Source organism: Panthera pardus, unplaced genomic scaffold, assembly GCF_024362965.1.
Source record: "Panthera pardus isolate Hobbes unplaced genomic scaffold, ASM2436296v1 HiC_scaffold_25, whole genome shotgun sequence".
NCBI lineage: Eukaryota > Metazoa > Chordata > Mammalia > Carnivora > Felidae > Panthera > Panthera pardus.
Window position 1 is genome coordinate 38,796,173 of NW_026526821.1, and position 22,039 is coordinate 38,818,211.

Below are 22,039 nucleotides of genomic sequence, written 5' to 3' on the forward strand. Positions count from 1 at the left end.
CATTCCTCAGAGTTATCCAAGGAAGATGGAGATCAATTCACCCTCCACATAGTAGTTTCTATTTTCAGGGAAAAAAAGAATACTAAGTCATCACAGGTGAGCTGTTCAATATCTGGTCTTGTAGACTGAGAATATGAAAGTCAGTCACTTCTCCACAATCCTCCCACTAGCACCACCAACAGACACACACACACACACACACACACACACACACACACAAAAGCATGCACATACACATGTGCAACAGGACTTTCTAAGAAAATACAAAACAAGGTACCTGCAGCCTCTAATGATACATTACAGGAAAAGAAAAGAACCTTTTGGTCTCCAAATCATTAGGTGTTAAAAGGACTGATTACATACAATTGATAAATCGGCAGAGGTCAGGGCTGCTGAAGTTGAACATGAGGTCACGTGGCCATGACCACATCCCAGAGGACGTACTATGACTCACATCCCACTGGCCTGATGCAGAGCAAAACTTCCCTTTGAAACCACCCAAGAGAAGAGCCTACCCTTTGCTCCAGTTTCACTAGCAGTGTCTTACAGGCAAGCTTTCTTCTGATCTCCAGTGACTAGACACATGATTATCATCCACTGTAAATCAAGCCACATTCCTCCCTCTCCCCGAAACTGGTCTCACTGGTGAGATGGCAGCATCTCCTGGTGGCATCATTTATCACCTTTTTTATTTGCTTACCAGCCATTTTGTCAATAACAGTTGGTGACTTTTCTCCTAGACTCAGAGACCAGAATTCTGATTATAAACTTTGTCTGCATACCACATCCCTACCAAAGTTTGACGTTTGGCAATTACCCATTTGAACTAGTTTCTATGTATCTCAAGAGTTTGTTCTTTCCTTATATGTGATCTTTTAGTGGAGAACAACAGTCTAGAAAGTAATCTGCAGAGGGTTTGATATAGAATAACTCCCCAAAATAACTTTGTTTCCCCAAAGTCACAAGTGGCAGTTTGTCAACCTTTTACACATGTTGAGCATTAATTAATCTTCTGCTTAGTTTGGGAGACCAGAGAAGGAGACACCACAACCAGGCAACAACATATGTGTAATCAGGTCATTCTTATGTGCAATATGAAAACAGTAGGCTGCAGTCTTTTATTTGATCAGTTTTAAAATAATAGCCCTTGGGGCGCCTGGGTGGCTCAGTCGGTTGAGCGTCCAACTTCGGCTCAGGTCATGATCTCGCGGTCTGTGAGTTCGAGCCCCAAGTGGGGCTCTGTCCTGACAGCTCAGAGTCTGGTGCCTGCTTCGGATTCTGTGTCTCTTTCTCTCTCTGCCCATCCCCCACTCATGCTCTGTCTCTCTCTATCAAAAATAAAATAAACATTAAAAAAAATTAGAATAGTAGTCCTTAATCAATGTCTTTCTTATTATGAAAACACAAAATGTATCTGTTACCAAAATATCGGGAAGTCCAAGCAAGCAAAAATTAGAAAGAAAAGAGAAAATATTCACATTTCCCCAGTAGCATAACTATTGGTTAGTGAGGACCACACATTCCCAAGTATTCTCATTTGGTTATCTCTGGTATAGAGTCACAAAGCTCCTCCTGCGACTTAAGTGGTCATATGACACATTTCTAGCCAATAAGAGCCAAATAGAAAAAAAATTCCTAAGGGAGTTTCTGAGAACACTGTGATTCCTCCACTTTTTCCCCTTGACTGGAGCTGCACAGCTATCTTGAGACCATGATACAGTAAGCATGAGGATAAAAGCCAATATGTTAAGGGTGACAGAGTGGGCACAGGGCATCATTGAGCAACTGAACCAATGCCAGAAAACCTCCACCACCAGACTTCTTATCAAGTGAGAAAATGCCTATTTATTTATTTAAGCCACTGCTAACTGCATTTTCTATCACATGCAGTATTCCTGATACTCCCAATTACCTAGAGAAGAATTCTATCATACCTGTGGACACTGTTCTAAAGGTTCTCACCTTTGAAGGAGGTAAGATACACATTTTTTTTTGTTTAACCCAAAACTTTTCAAATTCTCCAATTAATCATCTTCGGTGATAACTTTACTCTTGTGACAATAATAATAATAACTGATACTCTTATGGCACTTACCTTTTGTTATCTCATACTTTCATCTCCAATTTGAAAGTAAGGAGATTGTGATTACAGTTAACAGTGCCATATTGCATATTTGAAAGTTTCTAAGAGAGGTGATCTTAAAAGTTCTCATCACAGGAAGAAAAATTGTAACTATATGAGGTGATGGGTGTTAACTGAACTTCATTGTGGCAATCATTATGTAAATATATTAAATTTATATGCATTAGACCATTACAGTATACCTTCAACTGATGTAATCTTATATGTCAATTATATCTCAATAAAACTAAGGGGGAAAAAAAGAAAAAAAAAAACTAAAGTGCCGAAGAGATTAGAGTTGCTCAGGGAGTAGTTGGGGCTTAAATTCAAGTATCATGGTTGCAAATACTCTCCTCTTTTAGTCGTATTACATGTTCAGGCTTTTCCCAGTGAGTTCTAGCAAATACTCTAACCTACAGCTTAAGGGCTGAGTAAACAGAAACTTGCCTGAGGTCAACTCTAAATGCCAGTTGAGATGCCAAATACATTCAAAGCAAGGTTCACTTCCTAAGCTTCTCACCCAGACAGAGTCTGGTGCCCCAGGGCTCATAATTGTGCTGGAGAAGGACTTGCTTCCTGCAATAGCCTGAATATTTGTGTTACCCCAAAATTCATATGTTGAAACACTGACCCCAATGTGATGGTATTTAGAAGTGGGGTCTTTGGGAGGTAATTAGGTCACAAGAGATCACATGAATGGAATTAGTGTCCTTATAAGAAGAAGCTAGAGAGCTAGCTAGCTTTCATTTCTACCATGTGAGTATATACAATGAGAAGATATTCCTTGGCAACTGAGGAAGATGGCTCTCACCATGAACCGAACCATGCTGATACCCTGATATTGGACTTTTAACCTGCAGAACTATGAGGAAAAAATGTTATTTAAAACAACCAGTTTATGTTAATTTGTTATAGCATTCCAAGCTAAGACATTTCCAAAAATGTCACCATAGAACCAGAGAATAAGCATGTTAACTTTTCTAATTCTCTAGAAACAAAACACTTTCATCTTTCCTTTTGCAAAACTCTTAAGCCACATGCCTAAGATCATAGCTCATCGGAAGGGTGGAACCAGCATTTGAACCCTGGTCTTTCTGATTCTAAAGCCAGGCAAGAATTCCAATTATGTCACCTGTTTGGCATTTGCAAATATCATGAACACCCAGTGCGAATTTTTGTGGGGAGAAATAAGACCCTAGAGAACACTAGACAGGTCAGAAGTCCTGAGACTGACTCTCCATTCTGCCATTTTGTATATGAGTCTAAGCAACTTTTCTATCCTGTAACATTAGGGTTGGTGATAAAGCAAAGGAGATGGTGTGTATGTGGGATGGTCGAACAAACAGGCATGACAACTTTCCTCCTATAAAGTCTCTCTCTCTCTCACCTTCTCCCCACCCTTCTCCTAATGATGGACTGAGCTGGTGTATCAGTTCGCTTTTGCTATATAACAAACCATCCCAAAACAAATTAAAATTCTATGGATGCACTGGGTGGTTCTTCTCATCTGGGCTGGTTTGGCAAACTCTCTCATGTGTCTATGATCAAATGGCAGGGTGGGGAGAGGGTCAGCTGATGACTGGCTGCTCTACAATGGCCACAATCAAATGTCTGGTGGTTGAATGGCTGTCGGTCAGGCAATGGAGTGACTAGCCATATGTCTGTCATCCTCCAGCAGCTTGGGCTTGTTTGCACGGTGGTCACAGGAGACTGGGAGAAAGTATGCAACACCTCTTGAGACCCTGACTCAGAACTGGCACATGCTCACTTCCACCACATCCTGTTAGTCAAAGCAAGCCACAGGCCAGCCCAGGTTCAACAGGTGAGGAAATAGACTTCACCTCTTGAGGAGGGGCTTCAAAGTAACAGGCAAATTTAGGAAGAACTTGGGGCTGTTTTAGCAATCAATTACAATACTCAGACAGTATTCTGGAGCCACACATGTGGGCCAGCCATCCCAAATTTTCGCTGCCCAAAAACCCAGACAGAGCTTGTTTTTCCCGTGGGGCACCGATTGCAGGTCTGGATGGGTTGTTTGTTTTTCTATTTGTTTTGACTTTATGCTATTTCCAGGATGTTTCTTTCAGAAAAGAGAAGGCTCAGTTCTGTCTGCCATGTGTATTAAGATGAGCTGTGACAGAGTATTGCTTTGTGGTCAGAGGACCTGGAAGCTGGGACAGAGGCAGCAGAGTCCGTGACAGGCCCTCCAGGCACTGGAGTCCTCCCTTCCAAAATAAGAAGACAGTCTTCCTCCTGCAGTGCTCATGTCTGCCTGATAACCAAGATTGTGCAAGTCAAGAGCATGACCAGTTGTCAGCCAGCCCTGCCAGGGGTGACAGGGCAAGTTCACTTCACCAGCAAATCAGGGACACTCCCAGCCTGATGAATTTCTGGAACTCCTAGCCCTTGGTTGACACTATCTGGCTCATGGTTTCTCCGCTTTCAAGTTTGGATATTGCACAAGTGACATGAAGGGTTGCAGAGGGCCTTGGAATGTCCCGTTTGGTGAAATCACACAGGGGGACAAGATGGGGGCAAAGGAGGGGGGTCAAATACTCCCAACAGGGTGCCCCCTGATGGTGTATATGTTGGAGGGTGGGTGCCCGCCCAGGTTGGGTCACTTCTGGCCATCTGGGGTATTGGACAAGGAGAAGCTAGTGAACATGGCTGGCAGAGATACAGGAAGGAATGTCTCAAGAAGAGTGAAAAATTGCTTTTATGCGCTTTGCTGGCACAGCCTCCGAGGATGGAGCCTTTTTCTGAGGAAATATTGCAACATGCTGAGAGGCTGAAGGGTCAGGGAAGAGTCCTGGCCAGTGAGGATGAATGCCCCTTCCCTGGCCTCCCTCACCTCTGGCAGGGGTCTGTTTGGTGGCATTCCCATGTGAGGGGGGAAAGTGAGAAATTCCACTTCCAATCCTTGCCGCCCACACAGAGGTCTTAAATGAGGTCCGGCAAGAGGCCAGCATCAGATATGCCTGGAGGCCCATGTGGGAAAGCCAGAACCTCCACCAAAACAAGCAGTGGCCACGCTTATCCACCAGTCTCCTGGGAGAGCAGAGGCTCGGCAGTGCCTGAGGGAGGCACAGTTGGGCTCTTGGAAAAACAGCCCTGTTGGCCTTCATTCCTCAGGTACTTGCTTTCTGGCTCTAGAGACAATGCGAAATTCTGTGCGCACCCACATGAAAGTTTCTGAATCCAAAAGCCAAGGAGACTCCCCAGACCATGCTTGGACCAGGAAACAAACAAAAGAAATCTATCTACTTTCTTTTAATGTTTCTCCCTATTGGCAAGGGGACAGTAGAACTGGGCCAAGCAACTGCGCTTCCTGCCCTGCTTCATTAGTCAGGAAGTTCTTCTCATCCAAAGATGGCCAGACCCTGTCCTGAGATACAGGGCTCCCCCAGTCACGCTTCTAGCTCCCCTCAGGCCTCAGTGAATTGTGCTTCTAGCTCCTACTTGACAGCCTTTTCTTTCAGCTGTGACTCTTGTTTGCAGAGCGCCTGCTCAGCTCCCACAGTCAGTGGCTGCAGCCAACCTGTAGGAAGAAAGGCATCAAGGACCCCAACCAACAGAGCCTATTCCTGCAGAATCCAGAACCTGGGAGGATTCCCGAGTCTAATGGAAACAGAGCTGCCACTAGAGCCAGGCCAGCCTTGCCATCAGTCCCTCTTGTCCACCAGCTTCTGCATGCTTTCAAGTGGTTGCCCCAATCAGGAATGTTCTCACTTTTAGCCCTTCTGCTTGTAGATGCTCTCCTCCTCTTTCTCAACTTCCCCAACCCCAGACTGATTCCATCTTTCCTTGTTTAATATTCTCTTTTCTGTAATTCAATGGACTTTTTGGTTGTGGGACACTAGCAGGAATCTCATCCTGAGGGGGAGAAGCATGACCTATGAAGGCCAGGTAGTATTCTTGGTCTTGATCTCCAGGCTCTGGGGGTGTGGTTTATAATAAATATATATTTGGACTTTGTTTCTGACAAAGAGCTTCTAAAACCCTTAGAATTTTTTAAGTAATGAGTACAGCAAAGTTGCCTTTTGTTAAGTTAATGAGGTGACTTTTCGACCCTACCTAAGGATGGGGGCTGGTTGCGAGGAGAATCAACCAGGTAATTGGAGGGCTGGAACATTCAGTCCCATCCCCATGACCCATAGGGGAGGGGAGATAGGCTGGAGGTTCAATCAATCACCAAAGACTCATGATTTAATCCATCATGACTATGTCATGAAGCCTCCATTAAAAAGTCAGAAAAATGTGATTCAGAGATCTTCTGGGTTGGTGACTACATGGAGACTTGGGGAGAAAGGCACACTCAGAGAGGGCATGAAGGCTCAGTGCCCTTTCCCCATACCCTGCCCTATGCATCTCTCCCATCTAACTGTTCCTGAGTTATATAATAATAAAATGGCAATCTGGTGAGTAAAAGGTTTTCCTGAGTTCTGTGAATTGCTGTAGCAAATTAATTGAACCTAAGGAGGGGGTCATGTGAACCTCTGATTTAGAGCCAGTTGGTAGACATACAGGTAAAAACCGAAATTTCTGAAGGGTATCTGAAGTTAGGGGAGGTGACAGTCTTGGAGGATTCAGTCCTTTACCTGTGGGATCTGAAGCCATCTCAGGGTAGACAGTGTCAGAATTGAGTTGAATGGTAAGACACTCAACTTGTGTCAGAGAATTGCTTGCTTGATGGTATGGGGAAAGCCCCCACATATTGAAATTGGAATCAGAATCATTGTTGGGGGCCAGTCTTGGGATAGCCTCAAGTTTGCAGTATCTGAAATATTCACACACACACACACACACACACACACACGCCCAGACTGGATTCCCAAACCCAGAGTTCCCTTCAACCAAACATTTGGAATCAGACTTTTCAGATCCTGATAAAAGGGTACAATTAATTTAAATAAACAGAGGCAAAGGGAAGCGGTAGTTGTCTACATAATGGGATGGGAAGCTGGGTCATAAGAGATGGGGGAGAGATCCTTCATTTAGAATCAGATATTCTCAGAATTTAAGAGAAGATCTGCCAGTAGGGATCTCTGTGCCCAGGGAAGTTTTTCTGGAATGAAGTTTTATTCTCTCAATGATCTCCTGGTTACACTTAGTAACATCCACCCTCCTGGGAGGTAAAGGTAAGATTAGACCATAAGGTTGATACTCAGTGTGAGAGAGGATGTCCCTTAAGGCCAAGTTCTTCAGCATCCTTTGTGTTTCTCCCATCTTCCTAGGGCTTTGCTTTTTCCATGTGCCTAACACCCTTAGCCCACTGTGCTGGCCCCTCTCCCTCTATGCTGGCCCTGTGTTCACCCCCCTCCAGTCTCACTCAGGGGCTGACATGATTAATGGGTCACGGCAGGCCCAGGAAATAGCCCCAGGGGCTTCCAAGATTTCTTCGGCTTGAGGCATAGCGGAGGCCCTAAGTCTTCCATGATTCTACTGTACTCAGTTCCATGTAGGGAGGTCAGACCCCACACAGGTAAGTGTGTCCAGTCAAACTGCTCCCACCTACTCTCAATCCACTACCACCTTCTGCAGGCTCATGCAGGTTTACACACATTCGCCAGGCTGGATGCCTGGAAACATTAACCTCTCCTGACTCTACCTTTGAGAACTTGGTGAAAATTTTAGAGTTGTTTCCTTTCTACATTTCTTTTCTTCTTCTTCTTCCTTTTTTTTTTTTTTTTTGTTATAAAGACAATACACCACATTGGAGAAAATGAAGAGACCACAGTTAAAATTTTTGTTTTTATATCTGTTTAGTTTTTATATGTGTGCATACAGGTTTTTGTTTTTGTTTTTTTAAAGCAGTAAGCAGAATGTAGGGAATTTTGTTGGCCAACTTTTTGTTCATTTCAGCTGCATTTTCTGACCCATGAGGCCTTTGGGCACTGGAAGCCATCAATAGTAAGGTGGGGCCTGAGGCTCCACTTAAGAGGCAATTCAGAGGGCTGACACTGCACCTCTCAGTTCTTCCCCCCAAAAATCTAAGGTGTCCTTGACCTCCACAGAGCACCAGTAGAAAAATGAGTTGCCTCCCTGAGTTGAACACCCCTGCATGAATCCAATGTCAGGGCTCTGGCATGGCTCCCAGTGGGCCTACATTTTGCATGAGGGAGGTCTAGTATGCACCTATCCCCAGTTGAGTGACGCAAGGCTGGTGCCTTACAGAACAGAGCTGTCAGTGTCTCTAGAGGATGGACCTTGGCACCAGATTCAGAGTAGGTAGAACACTGGGCATTTGTTAGCTGAGCCAACCCCATCAGTTCCACTCTTTCCCCAGATCCAGTGGGTTTTCCTAACTCTGCCAGAGGTTGGAAGGGGACAGCTGGGGATGATGTTGAGCAGGATCCCAGGGGACTGGCCCCCACCACTGCCACAGCCTCCTCAAAGTCTAGTCGGTCTCTTCCCATGAAAACACTCAGCTCCCTCCCAAACTGTAAAAAGCGAATGAAGAGCAGGACTGTTTGACCAACACACTGGCTAAGAGAAACTTTGGAGGCAGCTCAAGGGCTACTGCCTGTTCCACCGGGGCCATGCTTCCAAACACAAATATTAACCTTGGCGATCTGTCTGTCTCCTGCTTCACAACTTAGACGGCACTTTTTGGGGTCATGTTTAAGTTGGGGAAGAGAGAGATGAAGAAAAAAATATGAAATCTGCAACAAAGTGAGCTTTTGATTTCTAGACAGTATGTAAATGGCAGTAGTGTTTAAAATCCACCCTGGTTAAAGTCTACTTTTCTAGGAACTTCTAGAACAGAAGGGTGAATCCCAGCAGCCCTTCCTTATGGGGTCCTCTGGTTGAAAACAGAAAAATAAAAACATCAATGCCTAGATTCTTTGTTGCAAAAGCACTCAAGTGACAACTAATCCCCACAACTTGAGATCGGAAGCCTTGGGGATCAGCTTCATAAAGCCTGAAGACTTGTCTTGCACCCCAGTGGTTTAGATTTTATGAGACAGTCAGCAGGTGTGGCCATAAGAGGAGACAGAGGAGAGGTTCAGGGAACAACAAAATTTCTTATACTTACAGATCCTAGAGACAATAGGCACATGGCACACCTTGCAGGGCTATGTAGGAAAGACATGAGGGTGGTCAGGAGGCAGAAAATGGGAACGAAGGTTGTGCTGTAGCCACAGCCTTTATTGGGGTTTCCTGGGGAAAGACCAGGCAGAGCAGGGTAAACAGTTTAGGATTGAGAGTTTGAAAACTTTCAGCAGGCTCCGGGCTTTAGGAGTGGTTACTAGTTTCCCGGCACTGGCCGTGGCCGTAGGATGATTAAGGCAGAGGAATATTGTCTCCTGGGTTGCATTGGCCAAATAGAGTTAAGTGGGTCTCTGGATTGGTTAGTTTGCACATCAAGGGTAGGTTCTTGGCCATATCTTTTGCTATCTTTAAGAATTTTCTAACCCAGGAAGAGGTTGTGAGAAGAATTTTTCTAAGATGACAAAACATACAGAAAATTGAAATTATTTACAATTATTTACAATTTATTTACAAAATATACACAAAATTGAAAGTATATACACATAGCCTTCTCCAGAGGGGCTCACAGTCTATGAAAATGCACCTAACTTCATCAGGGATGCCAAATCCAGAAGAAAACAGTGGTTCTGACCACATCTCGGTGCCAGTGGCAAAGCACTAAAATGTGCCAAAAGTTAAGTGGCCCAGGGACAGGAGAGGAGAGTCTTACCAGGACCGTGGGAGCTGTTGGCTGCTAGGAGAAAGCAAAATCCACAAAAGGGCTCAAGTCTTTGAAACTGGGGCTCCAGACTTTAGCAGTTATCTGGGCTTCAGAGAAGCCTGAAAAGTATGCAGTGCATCTGTTACGTTACCCTTTCTTCATTTATGCGAGGTTATTTTAGCTCCTCTACAAATAATTCGGGGCTCCCTTTCAGGAGGGCATTGCAGTACACACCATTAAACCAATACGCCACATCTAATAATTTGCCCGTAGGCAACAATCAGTGGCAAATTTCAGTCTTCATCTCCTAGATGCTTAATTGTGTTCCTACCAGAAGAAATTTGAAAACAGTCAAAAGCGAATTGACTGAATACATTACATACAGGCAAGTAATGTGCAGCCCTTTCAAATGATGTCTTAAGTCATTTAATGTGGGTTGATATGGGAACTAAGAAAGGTTTATAAAACCATACATACAGTGCGATATTAAAAAGGCCACAAAACACAGTAGGATATGGTTTTTACTTAAAATATGTATGTTTCTGTACATTCATAGAAAAAAATTCTCCATGAACTCTTCTTTGCCTGTCCTTCACATTCCTGCCTTGACCCATAAAACAGGAACTCCTTCTAACTCTGTGGCTTTCTCAGAGGAGGTTTCCAGCTGTGGGGACAACCCTCCAACCTGGATACAGCAGCTTATCTTAACTGGCCATGTCGGCAGCACACAAGTCAGTTAGGGCCATTCTGTCTCAAAACCCTAAAACAGAACCTCCCCCTTTCCTGCCCTCTCAGACCTGCTCTGGCAGGGCCATAGGCTCTATTCTTGCCTTAGACAGGCACAATGAGGCCTCTTTCTGCTTCCAGCTTCTCAGCTTACTTTGGATGGATGAAACCAGTCAGGCTCACTTGTGGTCCATTTGCCACAAACTGAATAATGCATAAAGCTGATAACTGATAAGTGTCATCCAGACTCCTGGAGGGGAAGTGGGATGAATGATAGGATTCAGTCAATAAACCCCACTCTGAACCCAGAATGGCCTAAGGTGGTTAGGCCCTAGGAGACATTCAGCAATGCTCAGGAGTCATTTTTGGTTGTTCCAACAAAGATGAAAGTAGGCAGGGAGTTGCTGCTGACATGTAAGGGGGAGTGGGTAGCAGGCCAGAGATGCTGCTACATACCCTACAGTATACAAGGCATCCCTCTGCAATAAAGATTCATTGGACCCAAAATGTTGGTAGTGCTGATGTTGAGAAACTTTGGTCTTAAGAATATTTATAGACATACTGACAGCAGTTTGTCTTCTATTTTCTTAGTAATAAAGAAAAAAATAAAAGTTACTTTAAAATTTAAGACAAAGTGGCTATATTATAATTAGGATTTGTCAAATGAATAAGGGAAAGAAGAAAGAAAATAACATGGCTTCTTAAAAAAAGGGGGGTGGCTGGGTGGTTCAGTCAGTTGAGCATCCAACGTCAGCTCAGGTCATGATCTCACAGTTTGTGGGTTCAAACCCTGGATTGGACTCTGCTGACAACTCAGAGCCTGGAGCCTGCTTCAGATTCTGTGTCTCTATCTCTCTCTACCCCCTCCCTGGCTCTCTCTCTCTCTCTCTCTCTCAAAAATGGATAAATATTTTTCGAAAGGGTAGCTAAGGCTATGAATTTCTTGGGCAGGGCTATCTATGTGTTGTACAACTTTATATTCTGAGCACTTCTATCAGTAGGTGGCAGGCACATGGTAGGTGCTGGGTAATTGTAGGTAGATGGATGGATGAGTGGATGGGTAGATGGATGGATTGAAAGATGGATGGATGGATGGATGGATTGAATCTGCCTCAACATCATCAAGAACACTTAAATATCTCATGGTAATCATTTTATAATATATACTTATAGCAAATCATCATGTTGTATACGTTAAACAATTTTACATGTGAATTATATCTCAATAAAATTGGAAACGAATAGGAAAAAAAAAGATAAAGTGCCTGTACCTTGTCAAAAGTTCAGGTATGGCCAATGTTGGTGAGTATTTATTGAAAAAAAGTATAAAATATGGGTCTCACCAACAGCCCCAGCCCTCTTTGGAAGCCCCTCTATGATGAACATAATAGAGAGGTAGAGAGATTGAACTTAGTACAGTCCAATCATAACTGTGCATTACTAGGAAAGAAATGTGGTAAGTTGACCCATCCCTAGGGACTTAATAAATTTCATGTTGGCTTATTTTTTTCTCTTCTCATTCAAATGATGTGAATTTTTAGCTACTGATACTGTGGTATGGGTGGTGTAGTGCATGCCAGAAAGCATGTTGTTCTGTTTCCATAGGTTTATTATATCTGGTCAGTCTTAATTAAAAGACTCCCTTTGTCTTCTCTTTAGGGCTTCTGGACATGGCGCCTGAACTTTATTTTTGGCCCTGAGTATTGATGTTGCTTCCTGTTTTGGTGCCAGATTAATGGCATACAGCATGGGAGCTAAGGCAGCTCTCACCTTCCTTCTTATTCCCTAGGACAATTCTGGACCCACAACAGATCAAGTGCATCATACAAGAGCCAGCAACTCTGACGTGCAAAACTCCCATGTCCTGCCACCTCCTGCCTGTTGATATTTTTGACAGTCCTCAATTAGCACGGTACAGTTAACTTCAGCCTGTCATTTGTGTGGGCTAAGCTGTTTGAAAAATCCTGGGGTCAAGAGGGGTCAGCCAGTGGTGGGAGGACCATTTTCCCATAAACAAATGATGGAACTTCTATGTCTGGAAGACACCAGCTGTGGTTTGGTGCCAGGGGCCTTTTGAGGGGATAGAAATGTCAGCCCCTTCCTCCTTGGCTCCGCAGGCTGTCTCTTCCTGGGACTGATGCTTTCCCATTCCATTATCAGGAGCTCCTGAGGAGGCCTCTGGATCACAAGGATGTCTGCCTCCAGCTTCAGATTATCATTACTAGTGCTAAAGATATAACATTTACCTCCCAGGTAACTTATTCTTGAGAACATCTAGGAAAGTTGGTTTGGGTTTTAGAATAGTTAATGTTTCACAAAGACCATGTCACCAAAAGCACAAGGCCATATCACTGAGAGAATATTTATTCTTATGATTAGGGGCATGGGAGGAAAAGCATGCAGATAATATAAGACAAATTTCAATCAAAAAGATAGAAATGAAAAAGAAAGGGACCAGAAAACTCAGCTTTGTTTTATATGACTTGAAATTTCTATCTGATCCCTCAGTAGATTGTTACCCAAACCCTGATATTAGAAAGAAGGCTCTGCCCATTCACATGTAATATCATAGTATATATAGAAATTTGTAAGGAATCTACAAAAAAAATCTAGAACTAATAAATGAGCTTATCAAGGTCACAGGATACAAGGTCAACATTTAAAAGCAATCAATCATGTAGGGGCACCTCATTTGCTCAGTGGGTAGAGCATGTGACTTTTGATCTCAGGGTTGTGAGTTTGAGCCCCATGTTGGAGGTAGAGTTTACTTTTAAAAATAATGATAACATAATAAAATTCAAAAAAGAAAGATAACCAATCAATCATCTTGTTTTATGCTAGCAATGAACAGTTAGAAATAAAAAAAATTAAAAATATGATTTACAATAGCCCCAGAAATGACATAATTCTGTAGGAATCTAAAAATACAGAATATATATGAGGAAAATTACAAAACATTAGTGAAAGAAATCATGGAATATCTAAATAAATAGAGAGAAATACCACATCCATGAATGGGAAGACTCAGCATAGTCAAGATGTTAATTTTCCCCCCAAATGATCTAAAGACTTGACTAAATTCCAATCTCAATCCCAGTAGGATTTTCTTTTGTGGATAAAGTAACACTGGCTCTAAAATTCATATGGAAATGCAACTAGAAGAGCCAAAACAATTTTGAAAAATAATAATAAATTTGGAGAAATCATGCTATCTCATTTTAAGATTTATTACAGAGCAATAGTAATGAGAACCATCAAAATTAAAAACATTTGCTCCACAAAAGACACTATTAAAAGAAAGAAAAGAAGGATACAGACTGGGAGAGATATTTGCAATTCATGTATCTGACAAAGAACTTATAACCAGAAAATATAAATAACTCTCAAAACTCAACAGTGTGGAAATAAACAATCTAATTTTAAAATGGGCAAAAACTGAACAGGCCTCTCTCCAAAGAAGATGCAAAGATGGTAAATAAGCAAAACATAATTAGCCATTAAGGAATTGCAAAATAATACCAGAAGATACTACTATGTGTGTACTTGAATGGCAAAAAAAAAAAAAAAAAAAAAAAAAGACAATACCAAGTGTTAATAAAGACACAGAGCTACTGGAACTCTATATATTGCTGTTGGGAATGCAACACAGAATAGCCACTCTGGGAAACTGTTTGGTGGTTTTTGGTACAATAAAGCATATATTTACCATATTACCCAGCAACCCTATTCCTGGATATTTACTTTAGAGAAATGAAAACCTATAATTCACACAGAAACCTGATCACAAATGTTTTAGCAGCTTTGTTCATAAACTCCTAAAACGGAAATGGCCAAGATATTTTTCAATGGGTGAGTGGGTTAACAAACTGTGAAACCACCATATAATGGAATACTATTCGCACAAAGACTTGGGTAGATGCAACAAGTTGGATAAATCTTAAAGGCACTAAGCTGTGTAAAAGAAGCCAGTCTTGGGGCGCCTGGGTGGCTCAGTCAGTTAAGTGACCGACTCTTATTTTCGGCTCAGGTCATGATCTCACAGTTCATGAGTTTGAGCCTCACGTCCGGCTCTGTGCTTACTGTGTGGAGCCTGCTCTGGATTCTCTCTCTCCCTCTCTCTCTGCCCCTCCCTTGCTTGCACACACACACACACACTCTCTCTAAATAAATAAACTTAAATAAAAAAAAAAAAAAAAAGCCAGCCTCAAAAGGTTAACATATTATATGATTCAATCTATACTATATCCTTGAAAAGGTAAAACTATGGGAAAAGACACACTAGATTAGTGATTGCTTGGGGGCAGGGTGAGAAATTGTGCCTCTAAAGGAGCAGCATGAGGAAATTTGGGTGGTTATAGGATTGTTCTGTGTCACAATTGTGGTGGTGGTTACTTTTATTTTAAGATTTTCTAAAATTTAAAAGCAGCCTTTGTACAAATATCTAATCATTATGTTATACACCTGAAATGAATACAATATAATATAACCATTATATCTCAATAAAAAAGAATAGACTTTGTGTAACCAAAGGACAGTGTGATCTAAGATAACTTCTGGTGATAAAAATGTTCTATATCTGTGATATGCAGTACTGCAGTCACTTATCACATGTGACCAGAAAGCACTTGAAATGTGACTAGTTTGAGACGTTCAGTGTTCTATTTTATTTAATTATTTTAACTTTAAATAGTCACACATGGCTAGTAGTTACTGCATTGGGCAGTAAAGTTACAAAACACTTGAATTGCTATGTTGTGTTCCAGAGTTTAGCTAACGTGTGCAGATGTAGAAAACATGAGAATATCCACAAAGATAAGAAATCCCAAATTCATTATATGTATACTCATTGAGAATGCATTAACTTAGATTTTATAGCAGAATTGTCTTCCTGATTAAGGTTTTCTGAGATTTGGGTTAGTATGTATTTACATTTTTTCATCGTACTATATCTAATGAAGTGATGGGCATGAGGGCTATATGGGGGCAGAGGAGAGGAGCAGGAAATAAAACCAGCAGCTTTCTATGTGACAGCAGGAAGCCAATCTATATCCTTTTTTAACTGTTGTAAATAATTCAAAGGAAAATCATTACTTATTGACTTGACTTGGATTAGCCACAATGAGTAACCATGATGCCTCTTGGACTTAGACACGGTACAACCATCAAACCAGTGTTAAAATAATACTTACAGAGGTACCTGGTGGTTCAGTTGGTTGAGCCTCTGACTTCAGTTCAGGTCATGATCTAATGGCTTGTGAGTTTGAGCCCTGCATCAGGCTCTGTACTGACAGCTCGGAGCTTGGAGCATGCTTCGGATTCTGTCTCCCTCTCTCTGCCCCTCCCCCACTCACACACTGTCTCTCTTTCTCTCTCAAAAATAAATAAACATTAAAAGATTTTTTTAAAGTAACACTTACAAAAATACATTGTTCTTCATAATCTAGTCTCTGACCACTCTTTCCACTCTCCACACCCACACACAGAGGGACTTGTAATTTCCCCACCACACATCTCTGTCCCTTTGCTTTGTCCATCATTCCACATGGAGTCCCCTTTCTACTCTCTTTTTGCCTTGTTTCTATCCATCTTGTACTATTATTGATCTTAATAGTTTGAACTTGAGTCACTCTCATTTAGTTAGCTTGCCTTAAGTGATGATATGATCCATGACACCATGGTTTTGGTGTGCTAGTTATATTTTTGCCAGCACATACTAGAGCAAATATACTATAAAGAAAAATATTTAGTCATTTGTACCCTAAAGTCAACTCATGTATCACCAGTGCCACACTCAGCCTTTGGGCAATGTGGCTTTCACAGTCAGCTCAAGCATCTACACTTCCAAGAAGTGGGTTATGTACTTCTACTGCTCCAGCAGTTAGGCATAAGCCTCTGGTAAGAAAATTAGAAGACTCTTCAGTGGGGAAATTGACTGACATTTGGGAGTCCTCCCACAGAGCAGCTGGACCACTGCCTGATTCCACTGTGACGCCCTTCTGGCATATAAAGTCTCCAGTCATGTCTTTAGTACTTTACTAGAAATAGAGACAGAGAGGGGTGCCTGGGTGGCTCAGCTGGTTAAGTGTCCGACTCTTGGTTTCAACTCGGGTCATGATCTCATGGTTTGTGGGTTCAAGCCCCGCCTCAGGCTCTGTGCTGCTAGTGCAGAGGCTGTTTGAGATTTTCTCTTTCTCTCTCTCTCTCTCTTCTCTCTCTCTCTTTCTCTCTCTCCCTTTTCTCTGCTCCCCTCAGTCCCACCCACTTGCTCACTCTCTCTCTCTCAAAATAAATAAATAAATAAATAAATAAATAAATAAATAAACTTAAAAAAAAAAAAAGAAATAGCAACAGAGAGCCAAAGACCACCAAATAGTTGAGGAATGTCTCCTAACATAGAACACAAAAACTGAAACAAAGAACTAGGGAAAAAAGAAACACAAAGGTCAAAGAGATAATGTGGAGATCAGAAGAAAATGACAAAAATCCCACTAATTCTTAGATTGAAAAGAGAAGATGTTGCATCCATGAGACAAGAAGAGAAAACTATAAAAAATAATGAATGAAATAATAAGAAAGAACTCTAACAAATTTAAAATAAGATGGCTAAAATTTAAAAGAATCAGTAGAAGGCTTGGAAAATAAAGTAGATGAAACCTCTCAGGAAGAACAAATATACACAAAGATTTTTCATAAAGAGTGATTAAGAGACTCAGGGAATCAATCTAGGAGATCCAAGATCCAAATAATAGTTATTTTGAACACTTAGAGAATGGAGAGGGAAAGAAATGACTAAGGAAATAATAAAAGAAAAATTCCATAATTAAAGAGTGTGCCTTGAGACTGAAAGGGTCCACTGAGTGACCAGTCTCACAGTCTTCCACTGTGAGACTCGTAGAAATAAAGAGAAGATCATAAAAAATATCCCAGAGAGAAAGAGAGAGAGAAAAGGAGAAAAAAAATGTCACTTACAAAAGATGGGAAATGAAATTTGCATTGGACTAGTCACAACAAAACATGTGCTAGAAGACAGTAAAGCAATTGAGTTTTGACCAGGAATTTATATGCAGCCAAATTCCAAATTATTGTAAGAGGGACAATAAAGACATTTCAGACACATCCCTGGACTGAAGGAATAAGTCCCTCCCATGTACCCTGCCTTAGGAAACCACTAGTGAACCTTCTTACAAAAGGAGGGGGTAAGCCAAGAAAGTGGGAGACATGGGGATTCAAAAAACGAGGAATCCAAAAAGGGAAGTTGCAGGGTGATGGTGAAAAAACTCCAGGATGACAACCATGAGGTAGCCCTAATGACTGCATCAAAACAGGAGAACACAGGGGTTCAGGAGAGAAGACTTCAGAGGAAATAAGTAGAACAAATTATCTGACATGTTTGAGCTTTTGGAAAAGATATCAACAGGTGGGGATTGACAGACCTGATGGAAAAAATTAAGGTAGGACCAGGAAAATTCTGGGAGTGAAAAACAACAAAACTAAGCACTGGGTAAAAAAGATAATCACAATACCTATTTGGTTTTGGGGTCAACCATATTTACCAACCATAACAATATAAATAGTGACAATTGATTCAGCTAAAAACTGCAATGTAATTATGAGAATAGGGAGAGAGGAAAAGGGGAGGGAGTGTGCAAAGGTATTGTGTCCTTATTTAACACAGTAGGAAGTCAACACATATGGTCTAAAATGAATAATCCAGAAAGAGTATAAGCAAAAAGAGAGAAATCAGAAAGAAAAAAAAGAAAAGAAAAGAAACAGTTGAAAGCAAGTGGGCCTTGGGCAGCAGGAGTTGGGGGTAAGAACTGGTAAGGCCCTTGTTATTTGGGGGCTTATTTAATTTTTAAATTATGTCTATATATTTCACACACACACACACACACACACACACACACACACACACACGTGAAAAAGGGAGAGAGGAATTATGGCTGCCGGGCTGTAGAGCAGAAAGCAAAGATTTAGCTGCTGAGGGGAGCCATAAATTATAGCACAGCCAACTTTCTAAAGGCTCCCTTCTGCACACGATACCCCCAGATGATGTGACAATATTACACAAGGGAAGAGAAGGAAAGCCATGCCCAAGCTCCACCCTCCCTTTTGGGAAATTCTTGGCTCATTTCACAATACTGAGTCTTTGTTTCATGGTGTTTGCAGGACTCTGCCCTTTTGGAGGTGAGATGTTTACTTTCCATGGCCAGAAATTTTCCTACATCCCTATCCCACCATACACGTGGCTGAGGAATTGCATGAGCTCTAGCATGCCTCCTCCAACACTGTGTCAAGCCTTGGCCACAAATTACGTGTAACGTGATGGTGATGGTGCCTTTGGAATGCTTTACAGGCTGTCTCTGTCTTCCATTTTGACCAGCTGAATGGTTCATGATGTAACTAGGGATCTGATTGGTGGGGAGATGCCAACTTAGCTACACTTAAATGCCTCTGTGTAACTCTTCCTGTCTCCTTCCTCCTAAGCTCCCATTTATCTTGGTAGAGGAGATCCCCCAACCTCAAAGAGTCCTATAGAAAGCTCACTGTTCCTCGCTTTGCAGCAAAATAGCTATGTTGATACCATGTGCAGCCTTGCTCATAACTCAGCCCTACTGCTTCCTCCTGCTATTAGACTAACATGCTGCTGGTATTTCCTCTAACTCTTCATTCCCACTGGATTCTTGACAGGGAAACTAAAGTTTTGTCTTGTAAAGCAATCATAAATCAAAAAATAAAGGAGAGCCAGAGAAAAGGCAAAAAGAGAGGAGCCTCACAAACCCATATCTCATTTCCAGGACTTGTTGTTGAGATGTTAGTATTTTACATAATAAGAGGTTTTATGGCTTAAATTCAAGAGGTGGGAATGCAGAAGTTAGTATTCCAGTTATGCCTACAGATTTTTCCAGACCTGACAATCAAGAATATGAGCAATTGTTGTGAAGCACAGTCTCCTCATTCAGCATATAAAGGTCAGAGAAATAATCTGCTTTTCTATACTTAGTCTTGGGGAACTGGGTTTTGGGAGCTGCCAGCAGCTTCATAACTAACAGAACTAAGCCTACATCAACATGACTTTACCATTTGTTCCAGAAAATTCTTGTCTACTAAATAACCTCAGTGTTTGCTCCAGGAGCTTCCTGAACATTTACTTATTTTCAAACAATGGACTACTCAACCAGCCCCTTTTCAGGCCAACAAGTTGCTCTATGGGACAGACTTACTTGTTTATCAGTACATACTTTGCTCTAGAACCTTTACCTTTTTGTGAACTTTGCCCATTTGGAATCCCCACATTGAAAGATCTGCCTTTAACCACTCAAAACCAGATCTAAACCCCTACACACATGTGTTCTGACCTTTCCTTTTGAAGCTACTACTAAGACTTGGTCAAGGTGGTGTTCTCCCTTATTACAGTACGTAATAAACAGTTTTGCTTGATCAGTAGAGTACTGGTATGGTCTTTTTGGGGAGTTGGCAGTCAACGAATACATGTATTTCAACCACTTTTGTATAGTCACAACCGTTAGCTTGGCAGTCTTGTTCTGTTAACCTGTTTCTATTTCTCTTATTCATTTGTTCATTCATTAAAAAATATATATATATTTTTTAGTTCTACTGTGAGCCAGGAGAGATAAAGAAGCTTGGTTCCTCATGTCATGACGTAAGGAGAAAAGACACTCATCGATGAATTCCACAAATATCACTGACTATAAACTATACTAAGTGCTATAAAGGAAGAGGGTGTGGTGCCAAAGAAACATTTACTAGGCCTACTATGGGAAATTCTCAAAGGATTACCCCACTGGGGCTGAGCTAGGAGGAATGAGTAATCTCCAGGTCTGAAAAAGGAGTCTGAACTGGAGTCTGAAGGACAACTTTGCAGGTTGAAGGAAAAATTCACCACTGTTAGGTTAGGAATTCATTAACATTCTCTTCAATTCTTTTATCTTCAGGATCAGATAACCATTTGATTTCTTCTGGCTATTTCTCTTTCACAGAAATGAAAAAGAAAGAGAAATATATTTCAAAAGGAAGAACACCAAAAAGAAAAGACAACATATCCATGTTTTTCATTGTTAAACTCCCATTTCCCAAAGGCCCTTTAAACCCCTGGTAAGAAGCAATAATGGTAAAAATGGAAGATCCCAACCTCTCTGAAAAACAGTCTGGTAATTTCTTATACTTATATTCTTATGTAAATGTAATGGCGCCTGGGTGGCTCAGTCAGTTAAGTGTCTGACTTCAGCTCAGGTCATGATCTCACTGTTGGTGGGTTTGAGTCCCGCATCGGTCTCTATGCTGACAGCTTGGAGCCTGGAGCCTGCTGCAGATTCTGTGTCTCCCTCTCTCTCTGCCCCTCCCCCACTTGCACTCCATCTCTCTCTGTTTCTTGAAAATAAATAAATGTTAAAAATTTTTTAAAAAATGTAAAATACCATTTAACCCAGGATTTTCACTCCCAGGTATTTACCCAGGAGAAATGAAAACATACACCCTCACTTAAATATGAATATGACTTAAATATGAATATCCTTAGCAGTACTGTTCTTAGTAGTCCTGGACTGAAAAAACCTGGTACTCATCAATAGTAGAATAGATAAATAAATTGTGGTGTATTCATTTAGTGGAATACTATACAGCAGATAAAAATAAGTAATCTACTGCTATATGTAATAACATGGATACATTTCTGAAACACATTTAAAAGTCAGATGCAAATGAGTACATACCATATGATTCCATTTATATGAAATTCTATAAAAGGCAAAAAAAAAAAACCCACACCAATCTGTAGTAACAGAAAACAGATCAGTGATTACTAAGAGCCAGAAGGAAAGGGGGGACTGACTGCAAAGTGGCATTAGAGAAACTTTCAGGGTTATAAAAATGTTTTATATCTTGATTGTGGTGGCAGTTACACAGAAATATGTGTTTTCCAAAATTCATTGAACAGTACATTTGAAATGGGTATATTTTATAATATATAAATTCTACCTACATGAAATTGACCCCCCCTTTTTTTTTAATAAAATGAAGGTGGAAGAAGTTGGTTTCTAAGTAAGAGTGCTGAACCCTGCTCCAAATTTGATTAAGAGTCAAAGTTTTATGGCAATCTTGCTGCAGGGAAAGGAACTATACATATCAGGCTAATCCAAGGACTTACTTTGGCAGGGGAGGGGGGGGACGTTTTATGGGAAAAGAAATGGTTAGGTAATTTTTGTTAGACTAGATACCAAGTGAAAGAAACGTCTAATTAAAGATCTTTAGAATCTTTACTGACAGTCAGCTGGGAGTCACCTGGAAGGATACGTAACTGGCTTCTCAAACATGATCTTAATCCCATTGGAATGCATCAGAAAATTGCATCTGCATTGATCAGAAATGCCAATTTCTTCCTATGAGGGGGTTTGTGTATAATAACTCACAAAAAAGTCCAATTCCAGACAAAATTTGGTACAATTTTTTTTCTTCCAAATATAAATTCACTAAGAAAA

The 22,039-nt window shown here is 41.2% G+C and overlaps 1 protein-coding gene across 5 annotated transcripts in view; it reads right to left on the minus strand.

Annotated features, from left to right (window-relative positions):
* Window positions 1-278: 278 nt before the first annotated feature.
* TASP1 (taspase 1) overlaps window positions 279-22,039 on the minus strand; it is a 310,802-nt gene continuing 289,041 nt past the window's right edge. For 3 of the 5 annotated variants that reach the window (XM_053890441.1, XM_053890440.1, XM_053890442.1), the window contains one exon: window positions 279-1,328. In XM_053890441.1, the coding sequence (XP_053746416.1) occupies window positions 1,119-1,328 (210 nt within the window). In that variant the 3' untranslated portion in view covers window positions 279-1,118. Of the gene's footprint in view, window positions 1,329-9,196; window positions 9,284-22,039 lie in introns of those variants that run through there. The other 2 variants (XR_008417792.1, XM_019462771.2) reach the window with 2 other exon arrangements.